The 23,487-nt window shown below is 37.5% G+C and overlaps 1 protein-coding gene and 1 pseudogene across 1 annotated transcript; one reads left to right on the plus strand and one right to left on the minus strand.

Annotated features, from left to right (window-relative positions):
• Window positions 1-381: 381 nt before the first annotated feature.
• On the minus strand, window positions 382-6,290 carry LOC117925951 (annotated as a pseudogene).
• A 1,499-nt stretch (window positions 6,291-7,789) lies between these two features.
• LOC117925952 (protein PELPK1-like) lies at window positions 7,790-22,738 on the plus strand. The gene is made up of 3 exons (XM_034845052.1): window positions 7,790-8,096; window positions 19,041-19,222; window positions 22,367-22,738. Exons 1-3 carry the CDS (start codon window positions 7,790-7,792, stop codon window positions 22,736-22,738), a joined length of 861 nt encoding a protein of 286 aa, XP_034700943.1.
• The last annotated feature ends 749 nt before the right edge of the window (window positions 22,739-23,487 follow it).

Below are 23,487 nucleotides of genomic sequence, written 5' to 3' on the forward strand. Positions count from 1 at the left end.
ACCATAGCCTTACTACGGGAATTGCCACCCCAATTTATATACTCGTCGTAGGACTGATGATGATGATTTTGAATCCCCTCGTCATTCAACATGGGATTGATTATTATATTGTATGTTTGTTAGTAAAAATGTTATTATATTTGAAATAAAATAATTTTCTTTTATTAGCATTAGCATAAATAACTCTAAGCAAATACTTTTATAACTATTTAAATAATGTCAAATGTGAGACAATTTTATTTTATTAATTTTTTGAGCTTATTTAATTGTATATATTTTTCTGATGATTTACATAATATTTTTATAATTTTTTGAATTTTCTAATTAGCTTATTTTACGTATCGCCCGATACCAAACTAATACGCCTAGGGGCCCTCCAAGTCAGTGACCGATACCGCAACTTTGAACCGTGGTCTTGACGCCAATGTTACTCATTTTCACCATGGACTTCCCAAACTCCATGTTGAAGTTCAACGCCTGCAAGCCTCTGATGCCTAGGAATCATTGCATGTAGCTTTTGGTGGAGTCATCTGTCCACAACTTCTAATCCGACTCAAGTATTCCACGTCCATTCTTCAAGTTTTTAAAGAAAGAGGCATTGAATGTGTTAGGGCTACCAGTGTCCAATGCAACGTGCCTGTTTGCATCATCCTTTTTAGGGCAAAAAGCTTGTAAATGAGGAAGAAAGGCAGGGTTTATGAAGAGATCAACACCATTTCCCGTTGTCGTGTTGAAGTTATACAGTTTGTCACTGAAGAATTGGCATGCTGAAGTTCCAATAGTGTGATCGCCTGTAATGTGTTCACATTAATGTACCGAGTTAATTTAGGTATATAGACTCTGGTGGAGTAGAGCAAAGAAATTAAACTAAGTAAGTTGAATAATTATGAGTTTGATACGACGGTTCTTACCAACTATAGCAACAAGATCTTGATCATTGAGACCCTTGTCAATGAACTTTTGCTTTTGGAGTTCAATGGAGTCACGGGAGGCTGGCAAATTGGCAATCTCATATGCTAATGAAACACGACCGTCTCTCCGCCCTATGGGCACCTTCCATCTTGCTCCTTTGGTCTGCGTAAAACATTGGAGCAGCATAAGTAATAATAATGCATACATAAGGCATTGAATATTGTAATATGTTGGGATCGACCATGAATCATGTATTTATGCATACCAGAAGGACAGAGTCACGGGCAACGAGAGCAAGAATATCAGCGCATTAGTCCACTCCAGGGTAGGCGGCTTCCAACCGGGTCTTGGCGTCATCTATTACTTCATATCTTCTCAACAGACTATTGGGACCATCAGTTCTTTTAGTTGAGGAGCCAGTGAGAAGGATGAAAGCATTGCAACCTTGGACGAAGCAATCATGGAAGTACATGCAGAGCAAACCAGGGGCAATGGTTGGGTTGGAATTGAAATAAGTTGTAAGTGTCTCTTTCACAATGGATTCGACTTCAGGGCAAGTATAGGAATAGAACCTAACCCGCGTATTAGAGAATTCATTACAATTAATTTTATTTCTATTTTCAAATTCTTGTAATTAGTTGTGATTTCCTATTTTTGTTGTAATTCCCTAATTCTAGGATTGTTTCCCATTTTTGTGTTTTGGGCTAATTCTAGGATTTTTTTTCCTATTTTTGTTGTAATCCCCTAATTCTAGGATTGTTTCCTATTTTTGTGTTTTAGGTTTTGTGTGTATATATTCATTCTTAATCAATGGAAAACTCAAGCCATTGTTTCTCAATAATCCTCTCTCTACTTTAATATGGTATCAAGAGCCTAATCTTCTTGGGCGTATTTTCTTCCTTTTTTTTTCCTTCTCCTCAATGACTTTGATACATCCTTCTTTTCCACCAATGATCCTATCACCATCCAAAACTCCCAAGATCCTCAACATCCCCTCCTTACAATCAATCTTTCCAATATCACCAAATTGTCATCCACCAATTATCTCACATGGAGCCTTCTTATCTAATATTTTCTTGAAGGTTATGATCTTCATCACTTCATTTATGACACACATACTCCACCACCACCCACCATCACTGTCACTGGTGTTGCATCCCCAAATCCGACATACACAATCTGGAAACGTCAGGATCATCTCATCTTTAGTGCTCTCCTTGGTGCTATCTCCGTTTCACTACAATTGTTTATTGCCCACACCACCACTTTCCTTGATGCATGGCAAACCTTAGCCAATACCTATGAAAAACCATCTCGTGGTCATATTAAACAATTAAAGGAACAATTAAAGCGGTGTACCAAGGGCTCAAAATCAATTAGTGAATATATGCAGGCGATAAAAACTTGTGCCAATGAACTTGCCCTTTTGGGGAAGCCAGTTGATGATGAGGATCTTATTGATCAAGTTCTTGAAAGACTAAGTGATAAGTACAAATCCGTCATTGATGCAATTAATGCCCATGACACATCAATTTATTTTACTGAGCTCCATGAGAAACTTCTCAACAAAAAAACATCTCTTCAAACTGCTCAACCATCTCCTCTATCACTACCAGCAACGGCAAATCCCACAGCCTTCCGGAATCATCCAAATTGGCGTCCACCAACCACCACTCCACAATAACCAGCCCTTACCACTGTGTTTTCTCCTCATGATCAACACTAACCCAAACCTTATTTGGGTCGTTATCAAGCATGCGGTATTCAAAGACACACTGCCAAACGATGCCCGATGTTTTGGCTTGTCACTAATCAACAATCCTCGACACCTCGTCCTCAAGGCACTTAGGGATATTGCCCATCCACACCTTGGCAACCACGAGACAATCATGTTGTTCTTGGCAACAACACTACTCCTACTTTAATTGCTGGATAGTGGAGCATCTCACCACATTACATCTGACTTGAGTAATCTCTCTCTTCATAACCCGTATCAAGGATCTAATGATATCATGATCAGCGATGGATCGACCCTTCCCATCACACATACCAGTTTTACCACGATACCTACTTCCTCTCGCACCTTTACTTTACAAAACGTCATTTGTGTCCCTTCTATGCAAAAGAACTTAATTTCCATTTATCAATTTTGCACTAATAATCATGTTTATGTTGAATTCTCAACCTCTACTTTTCAGGTGAAGGATCTAAACACGAGGGCAATCCTTTTGATGGGTGAACCTAAGGATGGCGTATATGAGTGGCCGACTACATTCCTTTCTGTTACCTCTTCACCGTTGCTTGTATTTTCCAATGTCAAGACCACTTCGTCCGAGTGGCACTCTAGATTAGGTCATCCATCATTTACTATTATGAAAAATATTGTTTCTAAGTTTTCTTTACCATTGTCTAGTCCGTTATCCTCTTTCTTTCACACATTGTAATGTCTATTCATGTAATAAAAGTCATAAAATTCCATTTTCTTTTTCTACCTTAACCTCATCTCATCCGCTTGAACTTCTCTTTTCTGATGTATGGACCTCTCCTGTTTCTTTTGTTGATGGTTTTCAATACTATGTTATTTTTTTTTTTTTTATCATTATACATGGTATACTTGGTATTATCTACTTAAACAGAAATCCCATGTGTATGATGTCTTTGTGCGCTTCAAGGCATTAGTTGAAAACCAATTTAAACGCCGAATTGTTACCCTCTATTTAGATAATGGTGGCAAATATCAAGCCCTTGATAATTTTCCCTCCACCAATGATATATCCCATCTTACTACACCACCACATACACCTGAACACAATGGTCTTTCCAAACGACGTCATCGCCATATTGTTGAAACCGGTCTATCTCTTCTCACTCATGCATCGATGCCTCTAACTTTTTAGACTTACGCTTTTGCCACTACTATATATCTCATCAACCATATGCCCACACCCACATTACATCTCTCATCTCCTTTTGACAAACTCTTTGAATCTCCACCCAACTACACTAAACTTCGGGTGTTTGGTTGCTTAAGTTATCCATGGCTTCGTTCTTATTCTCAACATAAACTTGACTCTCGTTCCACTCCTTGTGTTTTATTTGGTTACTCTTCAACACAAAGTGCCTATATCTGTCTTGATATGTCCACCTCTAAAACCTATATTTCTTGTCATGTCAAATTTCTTGAAAACTCTTTTCCATTTACCACTCACCAATCCTATCTAGCTCGTCCCACCCCAAAACTCATTTCCAACTGGCTTCCCTCGGTCCAAGCTCTAACCATTTCAAATGGCTCACTCAATACACCTCCACAAAGGGATTCCTCGTGCCAACATCAATCCCAAAATGCCCAACCGATCGATCGCCCCTCCTCACCAATTAACCGTTTACCACCATAACCACACAATTCTGAGACCTTTCCTGCTTTAACCACAACTCAACCCACCTATCAAAATGCCCATCTCATGACCACTAGAGCCAAAAACAACATCCATAAACCCCTAACCAAAATGAATTCTCTAATACCATCAGACAGTGAGATTCATCTGTTAACCAAGCCCTAACCAATCCTAAATGGAGATAAGTTATGAATGATGAATTTGATGCTCTTGTTCATAATGGAACTTGGGAGCTTGTTTCATCTACTTCTATGCAGAATCTTGTTGGATGTAAGTGGGTTTTTCGTATTAAACAGCTTTTGATGGCTCTATTGACAGGTACAGAGCCAGATTAGTTGCTAGAGGTTTTCATCAGCGACCTGGCGTGGATTATCATGACACCTTTAGTCCGGTTTTCAAGCCAACAACAATACAACTTATTCTAAGCTTGGCAGCTAGTAAAGGTTGGCAATTGCGATAGTTGGGTGTTAATAATGCCTTTCTTCAAGGCCATCTTTTCGAAGATGTCTACATGGCCTAACTTCCGGGATTTGTTGATAGAGACAATCCAACACATGTATGTAAATTAAAGAAGGCTATATATGGACTCAAGTAGGCCCCACGGGCTTGGTATCTTGAACTTTGCCAGTTCCTCATTGAGTCTAGGTTCACAAACTCTCATGCAGACACTTCTCTATTCATTCTCCACTCAGGTGATATTACTATATATCTACTTGTTTATGTGGATGACATTATTATCACAGGTACCAACACCAATATTATTCAGCGCTACATTTATAACCTCATGGCACAAAGATTTTCAATCAAGGATCTTGGCGTCTTGTCCTACTTTCTCGGCATTGAGGTTCTCACCACTCCATCTGGTGTGTTGCTTACTCAAAGGCGCTATATCTCTGATCTTCTTACCTAGACAAAAATGTCTAGTGCAAAACCTGTTGCTACACTACTTGTTACAGATGGAAATCTCACACTTCATTCAGGTACAACTCTGACTAACTGCATAGAATATAGAACCCTTGTTGGCAATCTACAGTATCTTCGCCTTACTCACCCAAACCTATCATATGTTGTTAATAAGCTATCACAATTCATGCATCTCCCGACATTTGAACATTGGAATGCTGCAAAACGACTGCTTCGATATTTGTGTGGCACATTGACTCATGGATTATTTATTCATAAGGCCAATACACTTTCTCTTCATGCCTTCTCAGATGCAGATTGGGTTGGCAACAAAGATGACTACCTCTACGAGTGCCTATATTGTCTATCTTGATCGTCATCCAATTTCTTGGTCATTCAAGAAACAACGTACAGTTGCTCGGTCATCCATAGAGGCTAAGTATCGATTAGTTGCCACTACTACTTCAGAAATCAATTGCATTTGTTCCCTTCTCACAGAGCTTGGTGTCACTCTTCTTACACCGCCTGTTATCTATTGTAACAATGTTGGTGCCACCTACATCTATTCTAATCCAGTCTTTTCATTCGCACATGAAACATGTGGAAATTGACTATCACTTTATTTGGGATCAAGTTCAATAAGGTGCTCTTCGTGTTACTCATGTTTCCTTAGCAGATCAACTTGCCGACGCTCTTACTAAACCCCTTCCACGAAGCAGCTTCCAAGAATTACGAGTCAAGATTGGCGTCTCCTCTGAAGCTCCATTTTGAGGGGGCATATTAGAGAATTCATTACAATATATTTTATTTATATTTTCAAATTCTTGTAATTAGTTGTAATTTCCTATTTTTGTTGTAATCCCCTAATTCTTCCTATTTTTGTGTTTTGGCTAGATTGTTTCCTATTTTTGTGTTTTAGGTTTTGTGTATATATATTCATTCTTAATCAATGGAAAAGTCAAGCCATTATTTCTCAATAATCCTCTCTCTACTTCAACATCGCGTGCCTTGGCCTTGAACCAATGCAATAGCCATGGTAATTAGTAGTAGAAACAACAAAATGGATGTGAGGGCGGCCATTAATACTCTAGCTAGGGAAGGATTTTAAGATGGTGAAGAAGAGAGCTACGACATGTTATATGGTATTGGCATAAATAGTCTTTCCTTCCAAGACCGAGTTTAAATTTTAGAACTTCCAATTTCTTCCTTTGATTAATGTAATTTAAACTAGACTTTTATAGGTTGTGTTGACAATTTGAAAGGAAAAGTATGCAATATTTTAATTATACTTTTTACCCTTCCTTCTCTTTTATGTATTAACATTTATTTTCTGAAAAATAATATATATCAACCAACATTAAACCAAAAAATAATTAAATCAGTCATTAAAGGTGTAACTCCCATACGACAATCTTTGTTCCTCTCGCTTTGAGCATTCATTTGAGAAATATGAGAAATGATTTGTTTCTACTATCTTATTTATTTTCTTTCGTTGACGGAAAGTCAAATGTTGAAATTCTCAAACCCGCTTTGAAGTGGCATTTGTTATAAATAACATTTAATTAATTTATTTAAAGTTTTCAAATTCATTTTTTAATTACTAGTTATTATAAATAATCTTTATTTATGTAAACTATAGAAAGACTTTTAAAAATAAGATATATGATGAGATAAAGAGATGTCAAGTATTAGATGATTTAGAAAAGTGAATTGAGAAAAAAAAAAGTTATAAAAAGTTACTTAATATTATAAATTTTTCGTTGCTATATATGTATGCATTTTACCAATTATTAATTTATATTTTCTTGAGCCTTTAAGAATTTCTAAAAATATTATTATTTTATACATTTAATAAGGTTATTAAGTTAGCACACTGATTTGAGTCAAGACCAAAAGATTTTATTATTTAAATTTATTGATTTATTGAACAATCATTTATAGAGGTTTTATTATATATAGAAAAACTCATCTAACAAACACATGAATGTTAGATTATATAGAGACGTTTATATAATATTATACTATCCATATATTAAATTATTTGGGTCTTTTCATTTATTTATGATAAAAATCTCAATAGAAGAGTTATTTAACATTTAAATATAATTTAATGTTAACGTTACGTCAAGAAAAAAGTTTTAAGGGTTAAATTAAGATCCCAGCTATTCTTCATGCTACTTAGTAGTATATTAATGGAGATAACACCAGGATCGTAATCAACAATCCAATCAGCAGGATGTCCTTCATTCGCATGGAACTTAGAAGTATGTTAATGAAGAAAACACCAGGCAGATGAACTTCCTATCGACTTTAATCTAGATTCCAGCCACATATGGGTATGGCAAACACATCCACCAAATCTATTTGATTATTTGGAAGTGATGGATGAGAAGTTGAACTAACAACACCAAGCTCTTCCCAATCCCAACAGCTCAGCTTTCCATATTCTCCCAAACGCTGCATCGCAAAAACATTATCCCTCATCTATAAAACCCCAAAGCCAACCCCTTGTATGCAAACCATTCTCAGAAGAAACTTCTATCCTCATTCAAAACTCTCAGTCTTTTAGCATTTCAGAAATGGCTCATCACCATGAACCATCCATTCTGTTGCCTCTACTGCTCATCACTCTGTCCCTAATGAGTGGCAAAGAAGTTCTTGCATCTCGTCACCTTGTCGAAACCACATTGCCTACGGTTCCTGAGCTTCCTAAGGTGGAATTACCACCTCTTCCTACACTGCCTACTTTGCCTAAATTTGAACTTCCACCTCTGCCTCATGTCCCAACTCTAGAAGAGCCCCAGCTGCCAACTTTGCCCAAGCCTGAATTGCCAACCGTTCCACATGTCCCAGCTTTGGAGAAGCCTGAACTGCCAGAATTGCCTAGTCTGCCCCATCTACCTGACCTGCCTAAGCCCACACTACCTACCATCCCAACCCTTCCAAAGGACTTACCCTTCCCTTCTCTTTCCCAACCCCACTCAACCACTAGCCCTTGAGCTTTTCCCGTGCTGAGTTTCATATCATTATCGCAGTCTTATTAAATTTTCGGATGGAGTAGAGATTGATATGGGAAGGAATCCTTAAAATCCAGGGTTGCACTCTGGCTCATATGTGTGTGGACTCTGTTTTCTTTTGTAGTTTTCTATTGCAATGTACTGATTTGTGATTGTGGTTGATTTATGAGGGGGCGTCTGATGTGTGGAACTGGGTTCTGTTTGAAGTTACTTGTATACTCTCATGATTATTAATTATTTAAGGTTCCGGTTTATCTCGCAAATGCCTTTTGAAGTGGAACTAAAAGTACAAACAATAATCAAGCTTTTGATTAGATGTTCATAATAGTGGCTGCATGACACCTTACCAAACTAATGTAGATGTTTATTTCCTTGTGTTAGGAAATAGTGCGGTGCAATGCACTTTCTTGGATTTAAAGAATACCGAACACAACACAACGCTAATAATGACAACAAAGAATTATCACAATATATTATTTCACTTCAAAGCCGGCAGCCTATTTATAGGTTGCAGCCACTGCTTAAATATTAAATTATGACTTTACTATTTCTATACACACAAATATATTTTTTGAAATTATGTAAATAAGTTATAAATTAAATAGGACATAATTAATAGTTTAGATTCTTTAATAAAAATTAAAAATTTTAAGAATAATTTGAATTTTAAAAATCTAATTAATTGTAAATTAAATAAAAACATTTTAGAATATCATTTGTAATTCAATATTAAATATGTACATAAATGAAAATTTTGAGTCATTTATATATTAAAACAATTAAACTTTATTAAAATATTGTTAAAAAATATTATTTTTTTATTTTTAATGAAAAAAATTACGAAGATGTTAATATCCTTATCTTTCTAACATATACTAAAATAGTATAATTTTTTTTTATAAAAATATAATTTATGATTTTATTATAATATTATTATCCACTACAAATGTCAGTCTTTTACTAATGGCTTCAATTTAAAATTTGTGTCACTATAACTATTAACAATTATAAAGTAGGTATATATGGGATCTATCTTCTTGTTTTTAATTTTTTTAATAGAATTAAATGTTTGATAAAGATTTAACATATATATATTAATTTTAATATAGATCTCTAGCTTCTGCACTTGCTAAACTCACATGGTTTACCTTTCTCCTTCGCGATATTAGCATTCAATTACACAAACCACCTCAACTATTCACAGATAATATGAGTGCCCTACATATGTCCAAAAATCCTATGTTTCATGCCAACACGAAACACATTGAACTTGATTATCACTTCATACGAGAAAATGTGGCAATTGGAATACTCCTTACCAGACATATTCCTTCTACATTTCAAATTGCTGATATACTCACGAAGTCTCTTTCACACCACTCAACTCATGTCTTTTGGTTCAATCTAGATGTTCATTGCATTCCTTTCTTGAGCTTGAGGGGGCATGATAAGATACGTCTGTAGGAAACCTTGGATTACTCCATTCTCATGCCCTGGATCTCATAGTATGCATGAAAATATATCTAAGGCTCTCTAAATCTATTGTAATGGAAAACCATGTAATCAAAAATCAATATTAATACCATAGAAATCATAGATTTAAGGAATAAAGCCACATATCTTTGATTTGGATGTTATTGGATTAATTCCAATCAATGTAGATAACTCCGAAGTCGTAATAGGTCTCGTAAACACCATGATCTTTCGCCCGATAACTCCTCCTTATGTTTAGGCGCTAAGATGATGAATATCTCAAGGGTGGAGACTAGGGTTCTCTCTTTGGATTGTACGAAGAAAATGGTAATACATAGAAACTCTAACTCCTAAAGGGGTATTTATAGGCTTCTTATTGAGTGTAAGTTACTTAAGCCTACCATGGGCTTGAGTCACTTAATCTTGCCCAAAAAGGTTGCTAATTGATTAATTAACCATATATGACCCTAATTAATTAATTAGACTAGTCCAAAGATACCATTCACTTGTCCTTATGTAATCTTACATAATTACCAAAATGCTCTTATGCACAAAAGTGAACTAAAAACTCATCAAACCTTTAGAAACCATGTCATTAAGGAATATGAGCTTAGAGTAGGGATCACTGGGATCCATAAGAGTACTAGCTCCCTCATAATTGAATTCTAAAATTGACTCAACATCCCACTACAAAGAGTCAATTGCACTCCAGTACCCTATGTATATTAAAACGAGACACCAAGTGCTTGAGTCTGTGACCTACTATCCACTATATGCAAACCCCCTATGAACTAGTGTCTGTAATCTACCAAGGTAGTGCTATCACCTATCAAGATTACCTCTCAAATCCTTGAGTTATAGATCTTACTTATTATGTGATCAATCAACATACTCTAGATCCAAGGAGCATATGTCAAATTCCACTAAAGAAATTATTATGACCACAGATTTCATGATCGTATGTCCTTCGGATCACCCAAGGGAACACACTACTTCAGTCCCATGAGATATCATGGTGTCTCTATTGAGAATACCTGTTGCCACCAACCTCCATCAACAGTGACCCAATATATAGGGATATATGACTATTTTAGGGTCTCACCCATAAGTCAAAGCCTCTTGTAGATTTTAGTACAAACTCAATATCCTCTCAAGGTTGAGAGTCTATGCAGTATAGTAGTTTGGTGAATCATGAAATTTGATAATCTTATATCATAATTCACCGTAGGTCTTATCTAATGTGCATTACATATATTAGTGTACTCACCATGGGAAACCCATCTCAACGACCAAGATAAGTCATCCCTCTAATTAGGGGTGATGCACTACAATCTCTACTGGATTGCCCAAATGCATGAACCACTGTAAACAACTTATCTACTTGCAAGAAACTCATGACTTGTATCTTTTATGCAACTTCTAATGCACTTAAGTCATGTACAATGTAAGAGACATGGACTGAATGCTCAAATCAATGTAAATACGCCAAAAGGATAGTAAAGGAATAATTAAGTCTAACTTTGTTACATCATGTTTTGCTTTTAGGGGCTTAATCCCAACAATGTCTATCAAATTAGAATTTACATGCATTGGTAAAATAATAATTTATTTTAGTTTCTGTATACTAGAATTTGAGGACCAATTTCCTTGTAGCCATTGTACTCAAAATCAACAAACCAAAATGGCATGATAAGATACCTCCAGCAAACCAGAATTAACATGCACTGCCAAAAGACAAATTTCCAAGTTTCAGCAAACTAGAATCTAAGGATCAGTTTCCTTATAGTCATTGCACTCAAAATCAATAAATCATAATCAACAAATTAGAATCAACTTGCACTGGAAAAATAATTTCAAACAACCTAGAATATTTTTTGGAACAATAAGTCATAATTTTTTTATTTCAACATGGTCAATGCAATAATTAAAAGGCAAGAAATTGACTACGCTGAAATAAAATAAATTTTGACCTACTGTTCCAAAAAAATTATTATCTAGTTGGAAATTATTTTGCTAGTGCAAGCTGATTCCGATTTGTAGATTCTGAGTGCAATAGCTACAAGGAAACTGATCCTTAGATTCTAGTTTGCTAAAACTTGGAAATTATTTTTGAAACTTGGAAATTAGTCTTCTAGTAGTATTTATTGATTTTGGTTTGCTGATTTTGAGTGCAACGACTACAAGGAAATTGGCCCTCAAATTCTAGTTTGCTCAAATGGAAATAAATTATTCTTTACCAGTGCATGTTAATTTTGATTTGCCAGACGTATCTTATTTAGTTTTTTTTTTATTTTTATTTCAACATGGTCAATTTCTTCATTTTTAATTGTTGTCAACAAGATCACTACTAACACTACAAGAATTTATTTTCCTTTCATTAACCAACCTTGCCTTAATTATTCAACTAATGTATTTTGTAATATCCCTTCCTAATCAGCCTTCCTTAGATAACCAACTAATGTTGACTAAGTCTAACGATGGTTTCATGCACTTATATATATTACCATAACAAAAAAATAAATCACTGATAGTGAATTCTTCTCAGTTATTTTAATCATTCTTCTAATATTTTTTACAAAATTCTTCATGCATGTATTCAACAATAGATTTTCCTTATTGAATTTCATTAGGGTGTCGAGGAGACGAAACATACGTGTATTGGTTCTATTCACATATGTGGTCTTGAGTTTTGGCCATGCTTCTAAAGGAAGAGTATATAGTAAAAAGATAGTGTGTTTTAGTGTTTTTGCTTGTCCCACATAGGAAAAAGAGGAACACCTTTAGTGGGTATATTAACTAACCTACTTTCTTAGCCTAATGGGCTTGTGGAAAGGTGTAGGGAAACGTCGCACGCCCAAGGGGCCCAAAGTCCATTTCAGTAGGGTTTTGGGAAATTAGGGCTACAATCCCTTAATGTGCGTTGTGTATGCACACATACACTACACAAAGGTCCCTTCTCCCCCATCTTCCCACTACGTATGTGTGTGTGAGGTCAACTACTTTTTAAAAAATTCAAAATAAAATTATTTTTAATTTTATTTCTTTAATTCTCATTTGACTTAGTCTTTTAGTTTGGTTGAGTCTTCTAATGCGTTGTTTCTTTCAAGAGGCTAAGTAGCTAGTCTCATGTTTGTGGGGTGGTTCCGATTTTATGGGAGACCTGTTGGGACTTTGCCTGTAAAAGCATAACACCCTTTTAGTTCTCTACATTGCATTTTCCCAAGAGTTTTTCCATTTTCTGTTCTTCCTCCCTCTCTATTCTACATTCAAAGCCTTATGTGTTATGAAATCTTTCATTCTTTGTTGCATTCACCACTGCAGTAACTCTGAGCCTTCATTCACCACTACAGTAACCGCACATGTTGTTGCATACTTAAGCCTGCATCCATCTCCATTGCAACAATCGCGTTCTTGCACCTATCTAGAGGATTATTTCAAAACCGGGTTGTACAAAATCTTGTATGTAGTGCACCTAAGGCAAGATTCCATTGGTTGTTGAATCCTGGAGGTGGACCATTGGTTCCCTAATGCACCAAGCTTGTCTTTGAGGAGGGTGGATCTACTTTAAGGACAATGCTTATCACACTTTAGCCAATAATCACAATAAGTTTTTGCTTTTCTTTATGTTCTTTGATTGCTTGTTCTAGGCTAGATCAATTTCACTGTCTTCCTTATATCCATAAAACAATAGCTTCAACACTAGTCTTGTATCTTGACACAAGGATGAAGATATTGGTAGAAACTGATGTCCGAAGAGCCTGTAAAAGAAAGTGGTCTTGTCGCAACAAAAGTTTATAACTTGGGTTAGCAATCAACGTCGTAGTTGGACATCATCAATCTATTGATTCCTGAATCAAGCATATTAAAATTGATCATCATTTTGAATGTTTCGGGGAAAGTAGCTAATAGTTCTTTCACAATTTTCTCATATTTCAACTTAGGATCGACTAGCTAATATTCTTACCAAGCCCATAAGTAATGTCTTTTGCAAATCAAGATTTGGATCTATAATGAAAGCACCATTTCACAGCAGCATATAACAAAAGCAGCAAATTCCAATAATTAAGCTTAATCATGATAGGCTTGATACTTGTCATTCTCAAGTCTTTAATTGGGAAAGTGATTGTAATATTAGGTGTATAATATTATGTATTATAGGGTGTATACTTGTCATTTTCAGGGTATTTTGTGATATTAACAAATGAGAAAACTACATGACTACCACATATTACATAAATACATGTGTATCAAGTAGCTGTTCGTTCATTTGATGTACACATTGACCATGGCGAATAACGCGATTCTTATTTTAAGTACTAAAATTCTTATGATATCCAAACGTATATACGCCTTGGGTGTGTGTACATACACCCCCACCAATATGAGCAATTATATTTGGTATATATAGAGAGTTGGTATGTATTAATATTAGACCAAAGAAACAGGATAATTTCCACTTTTTGACTTGGAGATCATCAACCTCACCAAGAGTGGGTATCTTTCACTATCAACCCATCAACAAGTCAATGTAGCTCTTTTTTTATTTTTTATTTTTTTTATCAAATATGAGTCAGCTATATATCTTTTGATTAGCATCCAAGTATATATGATGTGTGATAGGTTTTGAAAAATTAATTTATTTGCTTATGTAAATTGATATACAAATAAATGATGGGTACAGTATGATCACTTTGGGAATAAAAAAGATTAAAGCCATGTTGTTTTTTATTGGTGGAAATTAATTTGTGATGCGATGGGGTCAATTAATTGCAGAGCACACCCTGTAAATCTCACTCTCAGTGCCACTTGATTACTACTCAAAAAGTACTCTTCTATAGCTTGAAACTAACTGTTTTAAACACTTTTGAGAAGTAGTTAATACCTTTTAACTCAATTGGCACATTAAGGAACCTAGCAAGGGTTACTAATCAGTTTTTGGCAAGTTTTGGTGTTTTTGGTAGCTTTTTTATCATTGAAACAAGCCAAGAATGAGGAAGAATTTGGTGAAATCCATGGCAAAGCAAGTTAAAGCTCAAATACATGAAGAATCCAAGCTTTTGAGCACTTCATAGCCCTTTTCCAAGCCAATCAGAGATACAAGAAGGAAAACCAGAGGAAAAAATCTAGCAACCAGCATTTTTGCATGGTTGTGCAAAATTTCGCACACCATGCAAAACCACTTGAGGCAGCCAAAGGATTTCGCACACCATGCCAAATTTCGCATGGTATGCGAAATCTTCCTGTGCACCGACTCTGTTAGATTTTTATCTTCAGATATTTTTTGTAATTTCCTAGTTTCTCCTTGTAACCAACCTAGATATTTTCTTTTATATCTTTTTATGTATCTTTTAGGTAGTTGATATATAAGGAGGGAGACAGAGGGATGAGGGATTATGTATGTTTTCATAAAACACTTGTAAAATTCCCGTAGTAAGAAATATATAGAGCTTTTGCTCTGCCTTTCCTTCTCATTTTGTTTTCATTTTTTCTTTCTAGCCAAACAACATCTGATGATGATTTCTCAGGGGATGAGTGGATAGGTTTTACGTTTCTTGGAGTGATGGAAGTTAGGTAAAGGACCTGAATGCAAAGGTGAGAGTTGTCCTTGCTTTAAATGACAGTAGTTGTTATCCATCAATGGTTTTTCTTTCAAGGTTTAGCTTTAAATCTCTTAAAATCCCCTTGAATGGCCAATACTTGGTAAGCTTTTCGAATTCCATGGATGCTTATTGCTAGATCCATGGATGTCAATTAGTTATCATTTACGAGCCATTGGAAGGTGGTTCAAGGTGAAAGTCTTTAGTGTTTGAAGCCATTAATGGGAAGCAATTACCATTTCTCATGAAACCTTTGGATCAAATCTTAATTGCTAAATATAAAATCGGTTCGGGAGATAACCATTCTTTATGTTTTTATCCCCAATTCGATGAGAAGATCCGGAATCTCCCCCTTTACCTAAGGAACCCGATCCTAGTGACCTACAACTCCAAGAGACCTTTTCTTTGTAGTTAATTTCACCTATTGTTTTTGCTTAACTTAAAATCAATCTTTGCAACCACAATTCCATTTTCTTTAAAAGCTAACTTTCATAAGAAAAAAAACCATTTTATTTCTTTCATTTAAGTCAACTGTACTATGAAAACCCATCCCTGTGGACGATCCTAGAGCCACTGTACTATGTTAGCTATGCTACCCTAGTGTAAGGTGATTTAGGTTTTATAAATTTTGTTGATAACACTCATTTGAGCCAGAATCAAATGGCATGACTGCAATGGGGACGAATCAAATGGTGTCGTTGCCAGGGATGGTGCCACAGTACATTGACAATACTTTTGGTGAATACTTGTGATCTTCGTCACAAGTTTGGTGATTTTTCTTTTTACTAATTCTTTTTCTTTGTCTATATTTAGCTTATCTTTTATTTAGTTTTTAGTTAACCTTAAATTTTTCCTACTATTGTATTTCTTTTGTTTTCTTTGTTTTTGTTTTAGTGATCTCTAGTTGTGCATGCCCTATTGGATAAGAGATATTGAGGGAAGACTTGTGAAGATTGAAACTCCTCGAGAAACTGAGTTGGAAGTGTACTTACACATCATGGATGTTCCACCTAAAGACCAAAATAGCCAACATGGTCAAGAGGATAATTTCAACGCATACCGATCCATGAGGGACCACATGCATCCACCTCGTATGAGTGCACCTTCATGTATAGTGCCTCCCACTGAGCAGCTAGTGATCCAACCTCAGATTGTGCCACTCCTACCTACTTTCCATGGGATGGAAAGTGAGAATCCCTAGTCGCATATTAAGGAATTCGAGGAGGTTTGTAATACATTCCAAGGAGGAGCTTCAATTGACTTGATGAGGCTCAAGTTATTTCCTTTCACCTTGACGAATAAGGCCAAGATTTGGCTTAATTCTTTAAGGCCAAGGAGTATCCCAACTTGGACTGATTTGAAAAGGCAAATTTTGAACTTCTCGGCTAAAGAGAATGAGAAATTCTATGAGTGTTGGGAGAAGTACATGGAAGCTATTAATGCTTGTCTTCACCATGGCTTTGACACATGGCTCTTAGTGAGCTATTTTTACGATGGTATGTCTTCTTCAATGAAACAACTCCTAGAAACTATGTGTGAAGGAGACTTCATGAGTAAGAATCTGGAGGAAACCATGGATTTTTTGAATTATGTGGCTGAAGTTTCAAGAGGATAGGATAAACCAAATGCTAGAGAGGTGAGAAGAATGAAGTCTCAACCTAATGCTAAGGGTGGGATGTATGTTTTGAATGAAGACATTGACATGAAGGCAAAGGTTGTAGCTATGGCAAGAAGATTTGAAGAGCTAGAAATGAAAAATGTACAAGAAGTGCAAGCCATTTCTGAGATACCATTACAGGCTATGCCTTGTTCCATTTGTCAATCTTATGAGCACTTGGTGGAGGAGTGTCCTACAATTCCAGCAGTGAGAGAGATGTTTGGTGATCAAGCCAATGTTGTTGGTCAATTCAAACCCAATAAAAATGCTTCATATGGCAACACCTACAATTCGAATTGGAGGAACCATCCAAATTTCTCTTGGAAACCAAAGCCATCTCAGTACACACAACTTGCTCAACCAACGCAGCAAGCCTCGAGTCTTGAACAAGCTATTGTGAACCTTATCAAGGTTGTGGGAGATCAGAAGTCCATCAATGCTCAACTGAATCAGAGAATTGACAGTGTGGAGAATACATTGAACAAAAGAATGGATGGGATGCAAAATGATCTGTCTTAGAAGATAGACAATGTCCAATACACAATCTCAAGGCTTACCAACCTCAACACAGTGCAAGAGAAAGGAAAGTTTCCTTCTCAACCTCATCAAAATGCCTAGGGTATCCATGAAGTGGAGGCTCAAGAGGGGGAATCTTCAAAGGTGAGGGAAGTCAAAGCAGTTATCACCTTGAGAAGTGGTAAAGAGGTCGATCAGCCCACATCTAAGCCAAAGCATGATGAAGAGAGTGTAGCAGAAAAAGAAAAGAGTGAAGAAAATAAAGGGAAGAGAAAAGGGAAAAGTACAAAGAAAGATGACCATGATTCTACTGTGGATGAAGAACCCGAAAGGATAGTCATCAAGCCAGATATGATGAAGAAACACATGCCTCCACCTTTTCCCTAAGCTTTGCATGGCAAAAAGGGAATTAATAATGCATCAGAAATTTTTGAAGTGTTGAGGGAAGTGAAAGTCAATATCCCTTTGCTAGATATGATTAAACAAGTACCAATATATGCAAAATTCTTGAAGGACTTGTGTACCCTAAAGAGAGGGTTGAATGTGAACAAGAAAGCCTTCTTGATTGAGCAAGTGAGTGTCATCATACAATGCAAGTCTCCAGTGAAGTACAAAGATCCGGGCTGTCCTACCATTTTAGTGAGCATTGGAGGGACTTGTGTGGAGAAAGCTTTGTTGGACTTGAGAGCAAGTGTGAATTTGCTACCTTAATCTGTCTACAAGCAGTTGAGACTTGGAGAGTTGAAGCCAACATCCATCACTCTATCTCTGGCAGATAGATCAATAAAGATTCTAAGAGGGATGATCGAAGATGTTTTAGTTCAAGTTGACAAATTCTACTATCTAGTGGATTTTGTTGTTCTTGATACGGATCCAGTTGTCAAATGAACTAATTATGTTCTTATCATACTTGGAAGACCATTCCTAGCTACATCAAATGCAATCATCAATTGTAGGAATGGAGTCAACCCACGTTTGGCAACATGACATTGGAACTTAACATCTTCCATTTGTACAAGAAGCATATCCATCCGGAAGAAGAAGAAGGCCTAGAGGAAGTATGCATGATTGACACTTTAGTGGAGGAGCATTATGATAAGAGAATGCAAGAATATTTGATTGAGAGTTTTGGGGATCTTGAGGAAGGGTTACCTAAACCCTCAGATTTGTTTGCTACCCTACTCCCATGGAGTAAGAGATAAGAAATTCTACCCTTATTCAATGAGGAGGAAATGCAAAGACCTGTTAAGGAGGAGCCCCCAAAATTTATTCTTAAGCCACTACCCACATGGAAGACAACAAAAAGTGCCTTGTTGTTATATCTTCAGCTCATACCATTCATAAGGAGGATTGTCTACTTGAAGTCCTTAGAAGATGTAAGAAGGCAATAGGGTGGCAAATTTCTGATTTGAAAGGGATCAGCCCTTTAGTATGCACCCATCATATTTACATGGAGGATGAAGCTAAGCCAGTTCGTCAACCTTAGAGAAGGTTGAACCCTCACATGTAAGAGGTGGTGCGAGCTGATGTTCTTAAGCTTCTTCAAGCTGGTATTATTTACCAATATCAGATAGCCCATGGGTGAGTCCTACTCAAGTTGTGCCAAAAAAGTCTGGGATCACGGTGGTGCAAAATGATAAGGGAGAAGATGTCTCTACACGCCTCACTACAGGTTGGAAGGTGTGTATCGATTACAGGAGGTTGAATGTGGTGATAAGGAAGGACCATTTCCCATTGCCCTTTATTGATCAGGTTCTTGAGAGAGTCTCTAGGCATCCTTTCTATTGTTTCTTGGATGGCTACTCCGGGTACTTTCAAATAGAAATTGATGTTGAAGACTAGGAGAAGACCACGTTCACATGCCCATTTGGAACCTATGCATACAGGAGAATGCCTTTCGGCTTATGCAATGCACCCACAACTTTCCAAAAATGCATGTTAAGCATTTTCAATGATATGGTGGAGCGCATTATGGAAGTCTTTATGGATGATATCACCATATATGGAAGTACATTTGATGAATGCTTGATCAACTTAGAAGCTGTTCTGAACCGATGCATTGAGAAAGACTTAGTGCTTAACTAGGAGAAGTGTCATTTCATGGTACACCAAGCGATTGTCCTTGGACACACCATCTCCAAGGAAGGCATTGAAGTTGACAAAGCAAAGGTTGAACTCATTGTTAAGTTGCCATCCCCAACAAATGTCAAAGGAGTAAGGAAATTCCTTGGCCATGTCGGGTTCTATAGGAGGTTTATCAAGGATTCTCTAAGCTTGCAAGGCCTCTTTGTGAACTATTGGTGAAGGATGCTAAATTCATATGGGATAATAGATGCCAAAGGAGTTTTAAAGAGTTGAAGCTATTCCTGACAACCGCACCAATAGTGAGGGCTCCCTACTAAAAACTACCCTTTGAGGTAATGTGTGATGCCATTAACTTTGCTATAGGAGCTGTTCTTGGGCAAAGAGAAGATGGAAAACCCTATGTGGTCTACTATGCGAGCAAGACATTGAATGAGGCGCAAAGAAACTACATAACCACCGAGAAAGAATTACTAGTTGTAGTTTTTGCCTTGGATAAGTTTCATGCTTACTTGGTAGGGTCTTTCATCGTGGTTTTCACTGACCACTCTGCTTTGAAGTATCTATTGACTAAGCAAGATGCTAAAGCAAGGTTGATTAGATGAATTCTCTTGCTTCAAGAGTTTAATCTCCATATCAAAGACAAGAAAGGAGTGGAGAATGTGATAGTAGACCACATTTCAAGGCTAGTTGTTGCACATAATTCCCACGGTGTGCCCATTAATGATGATTTTCTAGAGAAGTCTCTCATGTTGGTGGAAGTTGCTCCTTGGTATGCACACATTGCTAACTACCTAGTCACAGGAGAAGTTCCAAGTGAGTGGAAAACACAAGATAAGAAGCACTTATTTGCAAAAATTCATGCTTACTATTGGGAAGAGTCATTTCTATTCAAGTATTGTGTGAATCAGATAATAAGGAAGTGTGTTCCTAAAAAAAAGCAACAGGGGATCCTCAGTCATTGCCATGAAAATGCATGTGGAGGCCACTTTGCTTCTCAAAAGACAGCCATGAGGGTGTTGCAATCGGGTTTCTGGTGGCCATCACTTTTCAAAGATGCCCACACCATGTGCAAGAGTTGTGATCGATGCTAGAGGCTTAGGAAGTTGACACGTAGGAACATGATGCCTTTGAACCCCATTTTGATAGTTGATCTTTTTTATGTTTAAGGCATTGACTTCATGGGACCATTCCCTATGTCTTTTGGCTACTCTTATATCTTGGTAGGAGTAGATTATGTTTCTAAGTGGATTGAGGCAGTCCCATGCAAGCATAATGACCATAGAGTGGTTCTCAAGTTTCTCAAAGAGAACATCTTCTCGAGATTTGGGGTGCCCAAAACCATAATTAGTGATGGGGGTACTCATTTTTGCAACAAGCCTTTTGAAAGTCTCTTAGCCAAGTATGGGGTGAAGCATAAGGCAGCTACACCTTACCACCCTCAAACTAGTGGGCAAGTTGAGTTAGCAAACAGGGAGATTAAAAACATATTGATGAAGGTGGTGAACACAAACAGAAAGGATTGGTCAGTCAAGCTCCTTGATTCACTATAGGCATATAGAACAGCTTACAAGACCATTCTCGGGATGTCTCCTTATCGCCTAGTCTATGGCAAAGCATGCCATCTCCCTGTGGAATTGGAATACAAAGCTTGGTGGGCAATCAAGAAACTCAACATGGATTTGATCAGAGCTAGGTTGAAAAGGTTCTTAGACCTCAATGAGATGGAGGAATTGAGAAATGATGCCTATATCAATTCAAAAATTGCAAAAGAGAAATTGAAGAGGTGGCATGATCAGTTGATTTCCCGTAAGGAATTTGGAAAGGGACAAAGAGTCTTGCTCTATGACTTTAAACTCCACATCTTTTCGGGCAAGTTGAAATCAAGGTGGATAGGACCATTTACTATTCACCAAGTGCATTCAAATGGAGTAGTGGAACTACTCAACTCCAATAGCATAGGGAGCATCAAAGTGAATGGCCACCATCTCAAGCCCTTTGTGGAGCTTTTTTTCTCACGACAAGGAGGTATTCATCTTCTTTGATCCACATCAAGCTTGAAAAAACCTATCTTTTTTATGGACTTAGTCTTTCTAAAGACTAATCGAGTCCATATCTTTTTATTTTATTTTTTATTTAAGAGTTTTCTTGTATTATTACTTGTTTTGATTTCGATTTCTCGTTTTAATTTTATTTTGGTTTCATTTAACTTACATCTTTGATGATCGATTGCAGGGGGGTTTCAAACAAAGGAATAATCAAAACAATTTGCACACCTTGCGAAATTTTTGCAAGGCATGCGAAATCAAGGAATCATTTTGCATGGGATGCGAAATTTCGCACACCCTGCGAACCAAGTTCGTACATTGTGCGAAAATAAGCTAACCCCTGCGAAATCAATTTGCACACCCTGCGAAATTTCTGCAGATCATGCGAAAAATTTCACACACCCATACCAATTTCGCACACTGTACGAAACCCAAGAGACGCCTGCGAAAATGAAAAGCCACCCGCCTATCTCTTTTTAAACCCTCTCAACCCCTAACTTCTTCTTTTTGCAAACACCAAACACCCTGCGAATCCTTCATTTTCCTCTACCATCTTGCGATCTCACGCCTCTCCATTCGATTCCGAGCCCCATGCGCATCTCATTTCAAAGATTCGATATCGCGACCCCTTCAAACACATAACCGAGTCTTGCCTTCAACTTCTCACATGGCGCAGACTAGAGGAGCCCTTCCCGCCTATTCACCGAGATGCACCATGAGGTAGAGAGCTTCCTCTGCTTAAGTACCTAGCCATTCCCCATCTCAGGCAGTGGAGGCCCCGAGGATTCCATCTTTCGAAGGTGGAGAGGCCACTAGACCTTCCTCACCTACTTTTCAGCGCAAGTATGAGACAAAGAGACCACCTACTACCCCAAGGGCGACTACTTCACGCCCCGAGAGTTTAGTACGGCGCCCTGAGGCCAAGAGAGCCAAGACTTCAGGTCCCGGGGAGTCATCTAGAGCTTCTAAGCCTTCGAAAGATTCTGAGTTACCTTCTGACATGTCACTAGAGTCGATTATCAGACGTCCGATGGTCACCACACTGCCCATTGAGGGCAACTCAAATTATAGAGCAAGACCCTTCCACTCAAAGCTATATTTTGATCAGAAGGCCATGCGACAGAAGCTTGAGCTCTAAGACTCTTACGGCCTACTCGAGAGGTACCATCTTGAGCACCTCATGACTCCTCGTGAGTTTTTTAATGCCAGAATAACACTCGACTTTTACCAGTCTATGACTACTCGTGGTGTCCGAAGTCCTACTGCAATTCACTTCACCATAGATGGACATCATGGTGTCCTCGAGACCAGACAAATTGCAGAGGCTTTACATATTTCGTTCGAGCCAGATGATCCTTCTATTTTCCGACAGTGGTCCCCCGTATCTCAGAGAGACATGGTCCACATATTATCCAGGGAGAAACCTAAAGGGGTATGCAAAGTAATTTCGCACCCCCAAACCCATTTCGCACACTATGCGCAACCCAAGAGACGTTTGCGAAAATGAAAAACCACCCGCATATCTCTTTTTAAACCCCTCAACCCCTAACTTCTTCATTTCTTCATTTCGCAAACACCAAACACCCTATGAATCCTTCATTTTCCTCTACCACCTTATGATCTCACGCCTCTCCATTCGATTTCGAGCCCCTCGCGCATCTCATTTCAAAGATTCGATATCGCGACCCCTTCAAACACAGAATAGAGTCTTGCCTTCAATTTCTCACATGGCGTGGACTAAAGGAGCCCTTCCCGCCCATTCACCGAGATGTACCATGAGGTAGAGAGCCTCCCCTGTTCAAGTACCTAGCCATTCCCCATCTCAGGCCGTGGAGGCCCCAAGGATTCCAACTTTTGAAGGTGGAGAGGCCACTAGACCTTCCTCAC

This window comes from Vitis riparia, chromosome 12 (assembly GCF_004353265.1).
Source record: "Vitis riparia cultivar Riparia Gloire de Montpellier isolate 1030 chromosome 12, EGFV_Vit.rip_1.0, whole genome shotgun sequence".
NCBI classification, from domain to species: domain Eukaryota; kingdom Viridiplantae; phylum Streptophyta; class Magnoliopsida; order Vitales; family Vitaceae; genus Vitis; species Vitis riparia.